Raw genomic sequence first — 13600 nt, 5'->3', positions numbered from 1 at the left:
ACCTAGTGGCTGCTGTTGCTGCCAACTTTGCCTAGGTGTCCTTGTAAAGTTTTTTGAATAATCCACCACCCCATCATACCCTGGCTGTTTCCTTTCTCGGCTCACTTCCAGCCCTTTGAGAGTTTGAAAGGAACAGCCTCAGAAAAATATATTTTGATAAGCAGGGACGGCACCAGCCTGGCAAGCAGGTGCTTGGGGCGGCCGCTCCGGAGAGGGGCGGCACGTCCAGCTATTCGGCGGCAATTCGGCGGAAGGTCCCTCACTCCGGCTCAGAGCGAAGGACCTTCTGCCAAATTGCTGCCGCAGATCGCGATCACGATCGCTGCCTTTTTTTTTTTTTTTTTGGCTGCTTGGGGCGGCCAAAACCCTGGATCCGGCCCTGTTGATAAGTTACAGAGAACTAAGAGTGTAGTTGAGAATGAAGTTTTGAAGCCAACACTGCAGGAATACACAGATAGGACAGTGCCATGCCAGTAGGTATAGAAGAGGCTATAATTTCATTAGCCACCACCTCTAAATCAGCAGGGTTATACTGGGCCAAAAAATAGGAGGAAAGGGGCAATGGAAAGGAATCTAAAATAATCTTTAACTTGTTACAGATATTTTTAAATTTCAGAGAAAACCCACATCCTCTTTCCTTCCCAAACCAGACTAGAAGCAATAAAAGAATTAGCAAAATTCCATTTAAGTAAACTAGTATTAAATTGCTCCTTTCTTATTAAAGTGGGAAGAGCCTCACACTGTTTTTTTAAGAGGTTGCACCGATCTTTATTTTAAAATAGACAACTGTATTACAGTCTTCCCAACCGAAGCAGTCAAAAATCATGAGTCAGCACTCTTCTCCGCCCTCCCCCCAAATCACGAGATTGGCTTAAAAGTCATGAGATTTGTGTTTTTTTTTTAAAGGGTTATTTTTATTTGCCCTGTGGTGCTGAAGCTTTCAGGGCTCGCATTTTTAAGCTTTTCTCCACAACCCTGAGGGCTAAAATCTTACCTTTTTTAAAATGAAGGCTAAGATTCTCATGCAACCACTTGACGGTAGGAGCTAAGACTTTATGAAAAATACAAATGTCACAAGACTTGCAACAATATTGCAAAAGTTGGAAACACTGCTATTATATTTTCTTGTCTAATGACACCATGAAGTTACTTAAAGAAAACATAACAGGAGTACTTGTGGCACCTTAGAGACTAACAAATTTATTAGAGCATAAGCTTTCGTGGGCTACAACCCACTTCTTCGGATGCATATAGAGTGAACCATATATTGAGGAGATATATATAGACACACATACAGAGAGCATGAACAGGTGGGAGTTGTCTTACCAACTCTGAGAGGCCAATTAAGTAAGAGAAAAAAAACTTTTGAAGTGATAATCAAGATGGTTCAGTACAGACAGTTTGATAAGAAGCAAGTGTGAAAATACTTACAAGGGGAGATAGATTCAATGTTTGTAATGGCTCAGCCATTCCCAATCCCTATTTAGCCCTGAGTTGATTGTGTCTAGTTTGCATATCAATTCCAGCTCAGCAGTCTCTCGTTGGAGTCTGTTTTTGAAGTTTTTCTGTTTTAAGATAGCCACCCGCAGGTCTGTCAAAGAATGGCCAGACAGGTTAAAGTGTTCTCCCACTGGTTTTTGAGTATTATGATTCCTGATGTCAGATTTGTGTCCATTAATTCTTTTGCGTAGAGACTGTCCGGTTTGGCCAATGTACATGGCAGAGGGGCATTGCTGGCACATGATGGCATATATCACATTGGTAGATGTGCAGGTGAACGAGCCACTGATGGTATAGCTGATGTGATTAGGCCCTATGATGGTGTCACTTGAATAGATATGTGGACAGAGTTGGCATCGGGCTTTGTTACAAGGATAGGTTCCTGGGTCAGTGTTTTTGTTCAGTGATGTGTGGTTGCTGGTGAGTATTTGCTTTAGGTTGGGGGGTTGTCTGTAAGCGAGGACAGGTCTGTCTCCCAAGATCTGTGAGAGTAAAGGATCATCTTTCAGGATAGGTTGTAGATCTCTGATGATGCGCTGGAGAGGTTTTAGTTGGGGGCTGAAGGTGACAGCTAGTGGTGTTCTGTTATTTTCTTTGTTGGCCCTGTCTTGTAGGAGGTGACTTCTGGGTACTCGTCTGGCTCTGTCAATCTGTTTTTTCACTTCAGCAGGTGGGTATTGTAGTTTTAAGAATGCTTGATAGAGATCTTGTAGGTGCTTGTCTCTATCTGAGGGATTGGAGCAAATGCGGTTATATCTTAGAGCTTGGAAACACTGTTTTTAATGCAGTGTAGCTGAGTTTAATATCATATCAGCTGTGTGCAGCTTTGGGGATAAAATGATTTCTGAACTGCATTCTCGGTCATCAGGTCAATAAAGTTTTACGAAATCACCACATCAAGCCGCACTGGATGTTTGCCTTGGACAGCATAATTCGAAAAGCTGTGCAGACTGCTATTACTATTCTGATCCCAGGTGAGTCACTCTGTTACACAGCAAACATTTAATCTCTGATTGCTTAAAATGTTTTTAATCGTGCTGTGATCATGATGCTTCATGAAAGCTTTTGAAACTTGCAATGACCTCCTTTTGTCTTTGTTGACATGCAATAGCTGTTTCACAAACCAAGTATTCATAGGTGAGTTGTCACAGCTATTTTGGAGTGCACCTTTCCAGAATGCATAATATAATAAGTGACAAATGGGTGACCAGTAGTAGACTTACTGGTGCATTTAGAGGGCCAGATTTTTCAGGTACTCAGCATCCACACATGGGATATGAAAGAGAGCTCAAAAGAGCTCAGCACCCAACATACTTAGCTCTTTTGAATATGTGCTCTGAGTACAGACTGTTGGCCACCCAAGAAGTGTAACAATAACTTGTGTGGCTCCACTGGCCAAAAACTTTCTCTAGGGGTAGTAGCCAGACATTCTTCCCTGCTACAGCTAGAAGGCTTCTGTTGTGTGTGAGGTGGCACGGAGAAGGATTCCATGTTAAAGAAACGCTAACCCATTTGTTTCCAGTCTGCCACACCCACTGTGCTGCTTTCCTCCATTGAAAACAGTGGAACTTTAGAATGAACCTGCTGCATTCAGCAGTAAGGCAGGTGCATTCTTATTGGGCGTACTAAATTTGCAGCATTCAAGTGGTTAATAGGGACTGGCAATTTTCCTTGCAATTGCTATAGGATATAAATTGCCCTTTTATAGAGCTATTCCACAAGGCCTTTGGACTACTAAAATTCTACTTGAGCCCTACTGTGTGGGCAGGGCTGGCTCCAGGCACCAGTGCAGCAAGCAGGTGCTTGGGGCGGCCAACGGAAAGGGGCAGCACGTCCGGCTCTTCGGCGGCAAGTCCCTCAGTCCATCTCGGAGGGAAGGACCTGCCGCCGAATTGCCGCCGAAGAATGAAGCGGCGGCGGAAGTGCCGCCGATCGCGCCTTTTTTTTTTTCTCGCCACTTAGGGCGGCAAAAACGCTGGAGCCGGCCCTGTGGGGGGGCCGTTTTTACAGGGGTAAATGTCACACATCACAAATATGGTTTTGGGGAGAAACATAGGTCTGTAGTAATGACAAAGTGACTAGAGAAGTGTGAATGTTTCTTTGCAACGTTTTTTGCAAGCTTAACTGCCACGCATGGTGCATTTTTCTTGGTATTAATGGTGGGGGTTTCAAAAAGCGCTCTGTGTTGACCTAAATTCTGCTCCCACTGAAGTCAATTCCAATTCACTTCAATGTGAGAAGAGTCAGGCCACCACTCAGTGCTTTTGAAAACTCCCATCCTAAAGTCCTAAGCATTTAAGGTCCTTCCTGTTTTGCGTAGCTATCTTCAGTGTAAATGATAAGTAGGCTGTGAAGAATTTGATTTTTTAAAATTAATTTTGACAGAAATATCAATGTTTATTTTTAAGCTTTTTTTTTTTTTTTTTTTACTTTTTCAGGTTTTTGGAAATTATGGGGGGGCAGACAATCAGAGGTCAGACAATTATTTAATGGCAGGAGATATTGAGATTTTAAAAGTTAAGCTGTTAAAACAAATCATCAATATCATGTGTCAAAATATAAAAAGTAAATATTCTTAACTTAAATTCTCAAGCAACATTTTTCTTACTTTGCCTATCTGTACATTTCAATTATCTATAGAAATATTTTCTCATCATTTTGTGTGTGTTGGTGAAATGGATATTTATCAACATTTGCCAGTTAAATTAATTTCTAATAATTTATCAATAAATTGTTTATTTGATACTTCCAAGTTACATTGTATGTCTGATTTTAGTTTTACTAGAATGCTGAAAATTCCACAGGAGTTTTTATTACTGCTTATTCTTTATTTGTAACCAAAAACTACATACTGGGAGCTATTCAAAGAGGAGGAGGAGGAGTTATTAGATCTTGTTTACAAGACTAATAAATTGTTGTCCTTTAGTGTAGCATAAAAGTTTAACTGGAATCCAAACATGTTCACAGTTTTAAAAAAATCAATTTGGATTATTGGTGGAGGATTAGTCTGCTTTCCCCAATTTGTGGCAAGTATAGTTTCATTGCCTTTGGAAGCTTAGGGCTTGTCTACATTACCCCCTGGATCGACGGGCAGCGATCGATCCAGAGGGGGTCGATCTATCACGTCTAGTCTAGACGCGATAAATCGACCGCTGAGCACTCTCCCATCGACTCCAGTACTCCACTAGGGCGAGAGGTGCAGGCGGAGTTGACGGGAGAGTGTCAGCCGTCGACTTACCACAGTGAAGACACCTTGGTAAGTAATGTAGGTGAAGTTGATGTACTTAGATCTAGTCACGTAGCTGAAGTTGCATAACTTTGAGCAGGTATTGCACCTTGTTTGCTTTATGTGGCACACACAGTGAATTCTGGGATTTCTGCATGGTTTATGACAAAAATACTAGCGAAATCTGGAATCCTATTAGTAAGTACAGATTGTTACTGCTTGGAGATTGTAAATGATCATCAGAAGCCAAATAATGTTCAAAATGTACTAAGCCATTGCGGCATTTTCAAGCTGTTTTTAAACCCTTTGGAAACACAATTACAACCTTTTGCTGCGAATTTTTCAGGCATGGTTTAATCAAAACTCTAGGATGAGCTATAATTATTTAAATATGACTTTATTATTGTTATTAATAATGAACATTATTTCTAATAGAACTGAGGCCACACTTTAGTCTTGCATCTGAAAGTGATACAGCAGATCAGGATGACATAGAAGTTGAAGAAGATCATGATGAACAGCCTCAGAATCAAAATATTCAACGGCCTTGCATTGTCATAGAAGATGCTATAGCTACCTCAGGTGTGAGCACACTCAGTTCTACAGTGTCCCACGATTCCCAGGCTGCTCATAGATCACTGAATGTTCAACTAGGGAGGCTAAAATTAGAGACAAATAGGTAAGTCTAGACTTCTAGGGATCCAAGTGTATTTGTTCTGATTGATGCTTTTTCTTTCACTCTTAAATAGTTTCTCCAAATCTGACAGCTGTGATAATCCATAATACAGTGCATTTCTCATGTACTTGATGATAAACAGTAATTTGTAACTCTGAGCTTGGAAAAATCCATATCATTTATCTGAGCTTATTCACTTCAGTACACTGCTGACAAAAATTAGTGTAAATCTTGCTTTCAGGGGTGCTCTGTTTTTAACTGACTATTACACTTGTTGCCAAGGTTCTGCTCTTCCTGCCTTTCATGCTTCATGGTTAACCAAACACATTTCGTTTCCATAAAAGCAGAACTCATTATTCCTTTTTATAGTTATTCCCAGGGAACAAATCCAAGCTGCTGAACAGGGGCACTGCACAATTAAACTGGGCCCAGTCTTGTCATTTGTCTTGTTTTGCATGCAGAATTCACTACAGCAGGATTGATCCCTAGGACGCTGAATTGTTTAAAAAACCATTTGTTCTCTCAGATAGTTGAAGGTGAAGAACAGTAAGGCCTTATGAAAAAAACAGGCCTGAAAAAACAGATTTCGGAACTAATTGAAAAATATGTCTGTACGTATTAAAATGTGTATATACACTGTATCTTGATAGGACAAATCTTGTGGTGCTGGAATATTCTTTATAATCCTTTATACTGATGATTAAATTACAAATGTTTGGCAATGACACTTCATTTCCAAGCACATTAGAAAACTCAGTGTGATTTGACTTGATTTGAGGTCTTTAGACAAGAGAAGCTTTTTAGTAACTCAGCATCACCTGTTAGCATTAAAGTGCACTGCATTTTCTTGTTAGAGTAAATGTAGTTTGTGAGTTCTCATATTACAATGTAATATATTCATCTTGACATAAATAGATAGTTAAGACATATTCTGATTACCATATATAATACAATGACAATATACTTCAGAAGTCCTCGTACAAAAACCTCCGCAATCTCCATTAAGTGAAGGAATTAAAAAGAAACTAGTTAAGCCGGTCACATGTTACTGCGCAAGTTTCTGATGGGGAGTGGCATCCTAACAACATGTTACTATTCAGAATAAAGTTTCATTCCTTTCACTCTAAGAATGGATGAAAGATATACTGTTACTTTTTTAAAACAAAAAACAAAGAAACTAAGGCGTGAGCAACATGCTGCTCTCGCATGCAAAACCAAAAACTTTGTCATGATAATTAGATACAAAAATATCACCTTCCATAAGTTATATGGAAAACTTCCCTTAAATAATTATATTTCTTTAAGCTTTGTTAGCATAAGCAGCATATGGTGGTCATTTGCAAGGCAAAAAGTAGTAAACTATTTAGATGACCATGGATACGTTTTTCAACCCAGATGAATGGGTGAGGAATAAACTATATACTGTTAGGAACAAAATAATGGTCCATCTAATCCACTATCCTGTATCTGACAGGGGCCTGCACCAAATGCTTTGGAGGAAGATGTAAAACCCCTATAATAGACAATTATACTCTTACATTTCCAAGGGGAAGTTTTGGGGAAAGTTTCTTCCTAACCTCAGGGAGTTAGTGGAGTAGGTTTATGCTCTAAAGTATAATTTATATCCTTTGCATCCTATCTATTGTAACTGTGTTGTGTTCAGATGTCTTATTTTTAAAATGTTACTAAGCTCTTTGCTGTAACAATATATTGCCCCAATGAGTTTCACAGATTAACTGTGCCTGGTGTTATTTCCTTCTATCAATTTTAACTTTGTTGCCTTTAACTTCCTTTGGGTGTCCCTTTGTGTTTGTATTATGAGAGAGGTTAAATAGAAGCATTAATTGACCTTCTGTAGATATTACTTTTACATGATTCATCATGACACCACTTAGTCAATCCTCTCTAAAATAAACAGATCTTATCCTAAAGGATTAAGATTTAGGAGAAGATGCAGGGAGGTGACCACCAACCCCTTAAACCTACTGAGGGCTGGGCACAAAGCCAGTCTCTGGACTTTGAGTGCAAGGACTGATCTAGGCTAAAATCTACAGCAATGTTGTACTCTACAAAGAGGGCAGGGAGGGACTGCTCCCATTGGAAGGGAATGTGTGCTACACCCTTTCAAGAAGTATAGCTGTGGCCACACTCCAGCTGCATCTACCTTTAATGCAGTGCTTTCAGGAGCTCCTGCTGGGGTAGGTATAGCTGCCCTGCGCCTTATGAAACGTAATGTCTTAAAGTCACAACTTAGCGCTATGTCCATTAATGGTTTTGACCTCAATGACACTCCATCCTCCATAGCTGAACACATTACCCAATTGCTTTGTTTAATTTTTCTCTTTAAGAACCAGACTCAGTTAAGTAGGAATGCTGAGTTGCTGAAGTTTCATTGAAAGTTTCTGTGCAGCTCCTATTTGCTATGAATGCCTCAAACTAGTTTTGTTGAAAGTCCCCGACTCTAGAACTAGAACACTGAATGTTTATATTTTTACATGTGTATTAGGGTTGAAAACATAAAATTAAATTTTAAAAATCCATGCTTTCCCCCCCCCCCTGCAGGCTACTAGAAGAGTTAGTGCAGAAGGAGAGAGAATTTCACGCCCTTTTGCATCAAGCTATAGAAGAAAAGGATCAAGAGATCAAAAACCTGAAGCTTAGGTCACAGCAAATAGGTAAGTGAGTAGAGATTTCAAAAGAAACTGTTCCACACAGCAACTACAAAAGAAGGCTGTGGCAGCCAAACTTTTTTATTTCATTGGCCCAGCATCAGTAAAGGTCTTTAACCACGTTTCTCCTAGCCAGGACTGTGTAGAAGCAAGCAAGTATGCTGTGGAAATAAGTTACTTCATTTGTTTCTATATCCAGAGTAAAAGCACGTGTGTATAACTCAAATCATGCTGTTGATCTGTGGTTATACATTACGAGGGAGAGAGAGGGAGGGGTGTGTGTGTGTGTGTGTGTGTGTGTAAAATCTATTATCAACACCAGGTATTCGAGAATTATTTTAGCTGAAGAAGCTGGGTGTTTTTGGAGCCGAAGGGCCGGAGTTCTAGAATAGCATTGCGCGTAATTTATCTCGTAATTGTGAGTGAAATCCTGGTCACGTTGAAATCAGTTGGAATTTTGCCATTGGCTTCCATGAAGCCAGGATTTCACCTTTTGTTTCTTGACTGCAGCATACGGATTCATTAAGTTATCATGTTCACTCCCTTGAAGAGGTGCAGCAACTTTACTGGTTGATTCAGAAGCAGTATACATTGACATAAAAGTGAAGAGTCCAGATCTTTGTTGTCAAAAAACTATGTGCTCCTCACATGGGCACTGAGGAAGAGAACAATAAATGGAAAAAATAGAGGAGGGATCAGTACCTGTGAGGGCCTTAGAGGATCATGTCTCCTTTTAAGGGAAAAGAGCCATACTTGAGAGAGAGAGAGACTACTGCAAAAGCTTTAAAAAGCAATCAAACAATAGAAATCTTATTTGTAGTAGGGGTGGAGGCCCTTGCATATGTTAGCATGGAATGCCTTTCTATAGCAGAGTGAAAACCCTGGCGAAACAGGGATTATAAAAATAGTACAGCTCCTGGTCCTGAAGCCTTACTCAAGTAAAATCACATTGAGGGCAGTATAAGTCTTGTCTAAGGCCTTGTCTACACACACAGATTGTACCACTTTACCAATTTAAATTATACCAGGATAGTTCTTACAACCCAAGTATAGATGCAGATGTATTGGCATAAGAGTGCCTTATACCTTGGGCTTCTGATTTTTAGTTTTAACTAATAAACACTGATAAAACACCCCCAATTAAAAAAAAAAAAAAGAAATCCATATTTATCCAAGAGACACCAGAAATGGTTGCATGCATCTAAGGGCTTGACTACATGTAGCAATAGTATGGACTATGGGGAAGTGATTTCCAAAAATGCACTAATGCATTGTTCACTAATTGGTCTGTGTAGACCCTGGCATTAGAGGTTCCCTAGTGTGCTTTAATGTAGTACTCTTTTGAAACAGTACTACATTTAAGCGCATTAGGGAATATTACCTGAGTAAATACTGCAGGATTTGATCTCTCTTATCCTTCGCTGTAGAGGCACTTGCATGTCCCATTTTTGTGGAAAGAGTAGGAAAGGTCACTGAAGACCGTGCTTCTCTATTTAAAATTGTGAAGAGGACACTTTGAAAAGACCTAACTTTTTTTCTAAATATTTGATCTAGATATCCCTGGACTGTCTGTCTGTCACCTTAATCCTTCTGGCACAGGGCTTGAAGACTCTGATCTCATAAACTGGCTGAGAGTTCATGGAGCTGATGAAGATACTATAAATAGGGTAGGAAAGATATTTTCTTAGGTATGTTTGTGATACAGTAGCAGTGCATTTTTCTAGGACTTAGTGGGGAAAAAAACAGAAAAACCTTGGAATTATTTCTATACCAGCAAAAACCTTGGAATGATGTGTACACCTTTTGAAGGAGATGAGATTGGGGGTGGAGGGACAAGGGAAGGGTGAAGAATAGAAAGACCATCATAAAAAGTCTATTCTTGCTTTTAATTCATGTAGCTAGCTTAGGGATGGACAAACTTTTTGGCCCGAGGGCCACATCTGGGAATAGAAATTGTATGGTGGGCCATGAATGCTCAGAAAATTGGGGTTGGGGTGCAGGAGGGTTCTGGTTGAGGGTGCAGGCTCCAGGGTGGGGTCAGAAATGAGTTCAGGATGCAGGAGGGGGCTCCGGGCTGGGGAGTAGGGTGCGGGGGGGGGGGTGAGGGCTCTGACTGGGGGTGTGGGCTCTGGGGTGGGGCTGGGGATGAGGAGTTTGGGGTGCAGGAGCATGCTCCGGGCTGCGACTGAGGGGTTCAGAGGGAGGGAGGGGGATCAAGGCTGGGGCAGGGGGTAGGGGCACGGAGAGAGGCTCAGGGGTGCAGGCTCCAGGCGGTGCTTACCTCAGGCGGCTCCCGGAAGCAGCGGCCATGTCCCCACTCTGGCTCTTGCGCGGAGCCGCAGCCAGGTGGCTCTGCACGCTGCCCAATCCGCAGGCGCCACCTGTGCAGCTCCCATTGGCCGCAGCTCCCGGCCAATGGGAGCTGCGGGGGCGGCGCTTGGGGTGGGGCAGCATGCAGAGCGGAGCCCCCTGGCTGCCGCTACACGTAGGACTGGAGTGGGGCCATGCCACTGCTTCTGGGAGCTGCGTGGAGCGGCCCCTGGCCCTGCTCCCCGGCTGGAGCGTCGGAGCGGGGCAAGCCCCAAAGCCCGCTCCCCAGCAGGAGCTTGAGGGCCATCTTAAAACAGCTGGCAGGCCGGATCCGGCCCGCGGGCCATAGTTTGCCCACCCCTCAGCTAGCTCGATACAATAAAACACATTTTCCAGTTAACATTTTGATTGGTTTCCTAATTCCTAAGCATCTTTGCACCTTTTCCAGCAACTCTTGTTGATTGCAGTAAAGCCTGCTTGTAAACTTCAGGAGGAATGGGGGTTGACTTTGACTAGATACAACAAGATAAAAATTAGCTGTGCCTTGTCTCCACTAGGATTTTACACTGAACTAGCTATCTTGATATGAAAACATATACACCTGTTTTGTAGTGAAGACAGAGCCTTAGAGATATTGAGCATTCTAGAACTTCAGCTGACTTCAGTTAAGACCTGTGGCTGATTAGCACCTTTTGAGGAGCAGGCCCATGGTGTTTTAAGGTTAATCACACAAAAATTGAAGCACCTGAAGTGTAGAGGTCACTTTTGAAAACAAAGGCCTTAACTTCTCTGTGTGTTTCTTTCCCCATTGGTGAAATGGGATATTTATACCAACCTACCTCCCAACTCCCCTATCTCCAGGAGTGTTTAGAATTAATTAAAGTCTGAGGTACTCAGCTATAGTGCGCTCTATAGAATTGCCTATTAACAAAACAAGACGTATCTGAAGTACAGAATTAAGACCAATTCAAACATATATACTCTATGACATGCAAGCATACAACATCCTGTATAAAGATGAGGTATTTTCATTGTATTTACAAAACACAAGCTAGACAAAAGCTACATATAAACAAAACAATAGCATCAAACTCTTTATTGGCAACACAGTTACCATATTTTGGACCAGTCTTATTTCTTTTGCACTCAGAATTTGATTTAAGGGAGTTTTGGGTACACAAGGAATGCAGGCTCATGTCCCTATATTATATATAAATCTTAGAATAAATGGATATATCTGACAAAAGTAGCCTAACTTTCAATTAGGACTTTTTTCCCTCTCCCCAAGTTTTTGGCAGAAGACTACACATTAATGGATGTTCTGTGCTACGTTACACGAGATGATCTGAAATGCCTGAGACTAAGGTAACACTTCACCTTCTATTTAATCTCACAAAGCTGAAATATAGAGGTATTCTGTGTATTGAAACTATAGAAATAGAAAATTGTGAATGGCATTCTTAAGGTGTGAAATTTACCTATGTGAAATGAACACTACAAAATCTAGTTTTCAGGGTTTCTACACACACAGAGACACTCTGAATATGTACCGATTAAACATTTAAAAATGTTTTAGTGTTTGTTATTTGAAAGAATTTATTCTTCAAGTTAGCTAAAGCAAAAGACTTGCTTGGAGAGAGGTCCCTTTGGAGTGTTGCTTTATATAAACAATTTTAGACACAGATAATTTAACATTTTGAGAACAATAAACCACAGAATCTGTCTGAAAATTATGCAACTGCCACTAAACTGTTACATAATCATACCAAGTTTGCCTGTAGAAATTGGATTTGACTAGAAGCAATGCATACAGTTATACCATACAGTTATACCTTGCCCTCAATCATCTTAGCTAGATATTAAAACATGGACAAATAGTAAGATTTCATACTCTAGTGTTTCATTATATTAATAAGGATAGTATGCGACATTTACTAGGTATGTTCAAATTAGCTTAGTCTACTTGGAACAATGAGGGCCTGATTCTCATCATTTAGTGATTAATCCTACATTAATTTGATCATTGATTTCAATGGGAGGACAGTCATGCCTTTATTCCAATGTCAATAAGGAGTAATACCACTGACATCAACAGAGATTCACCAGTTTACTGCTGGTGTGTGATCAGACTCAATCCTTGACTATTCTGATTCATAAAGAAAAAGTGGATTTAAATTAAAGCTGCCACTTACGGATAATTTTTGGGTGTTAACTTTTAAGTATATTGGCTCCAGTTACTAATTCAGCCAAAACTCCCATTCAATTCAGTTGAAATACATATTTGGAGGCAATGCTTATGGCAGGGGTCGGCAACGTTCGGCACGCGGCTCGCCAGGGTAAGCACCCTAGCGGGCCGGGCCAGTTTATTTACCTGCTGACGCGGCAGGTTCGGCCGATCGTGGCCCCCACTGGCCGCGGTTCGCCGTCCCGGGCCAATGGGGGCGGCGGGAAGCGGCGCGGGCCGAGGGATGTGCTGGCCGCGGCTTCCCGCCGCCCCCATTGGCCCGGGACGGCGAACCGCGGCCAGTGGGGGCCACGATCGGCCAAACCTGCCGCGTCAGCAGGTAAATAAACTGGCCCGGCCCGCTAGGGTGCTTACCCTGGCGAGCCGTGTGCCGAACGTTGCTGACCCCTGGCTTATGGTCTTATTTAAAGTCCATTGAAGTCAATGGGAGTCTTTTTATTGACTTCTGTGAGCTTTAGAGAAGTTTTTAGTTTATATTATAACCCAAAATGCTATTCACATTTGTTTTAATTTTGTGTTTTAGTATTTCACATTTGATTTCTCTGTGTTTTTACCATGTTTAATGAGTGCAATGAATGTATTACTACCACTACAGGATGGCTTGAATTGAAGCGTACCTGAATCAGGATACTATGGAAGTGGAGACCAGTTTTTTAAGCTAAGCATCTTTATGGTTTTTCTTTTACAGAGGAGGGATGCTATGTACGCTCTGGAAGGCCATCAGTGACTTTCGAGAGAAACATGCTTGATGCTGGCTAAATCAGTTTCTACTTCTTTGCAGAGATTTAGAGATTTTCTGCAGCACAGAGCAGGTTTGCTGTCAGAGAGAGTGTTGCACTTTAATCCAGTATTTGTTTACCAATGTTAAAAACACTGCAGCTCTTGACTGCATTTACTCCGACAATCCCTAAGACGTCTGTAAACACCCTTTTACATTATTTTAGTTTTAAATGATTTTACATGGAAGCTTTTTT

At 41.2% G+C, this 13600-nt stretch overlaps 1 protein-coding gene across 1 annotated transcript in view; it reads left to right on the top strand.

The window, feature by feature from the left end:
* The window catches only part of MAP3K5 (mitogen-activated protein kinase kinase kinase 5), a 154317-nt gene extending 140924 nt beyond the window's left edge, over window positions 1-13393 (top strand). The window contains exons 25-30 of the mRNA XM_065400534.1: window positions 2369-2474; window positions 5162-5405; window positions 7965-8077; window positions 9626-9738; window positions 11670-11746; window positions 13315-13393. Coding sequence (XP_065256606.1) covers window positions 2369-2474; window positions 5162-5405; window positions 7965-8077; window positions 9626-9738; window positions 11670-11746; window positions 13315-13375 — 714 coding nt within the window. The 3' untranslated portion in view covers window positions 13376-13393. The remainder of the gene's footprint in view (window positions 1-2368; window positions 2475-5161; window positions 5406-7964; window positions 8078-9625; window positions 9739-11669; window positions 11747-13314) is intronic.
* The last annotated feature ends 207 nt before the right edge of the window (window positions 13394-13600 follow it).

Source organism: Emys orbicularis, chromosome 3 (assembly GCF_028017835.1).
Source record: "Emys orbicularis isolate rEmyOrb1 chromosome 3, rEmyOrb1.hap1, whole genome shotgun sequence".
Lineage (NCBI taxonomy): Eukaryota > Metazoa > Chordata > Testudines > Emydidae > Emys > Emys orbicularis.
Note: the sequence above shows the minus strand (reverse complement) of the source record. Positions and strands in the feature narration are given on the sequence as shown.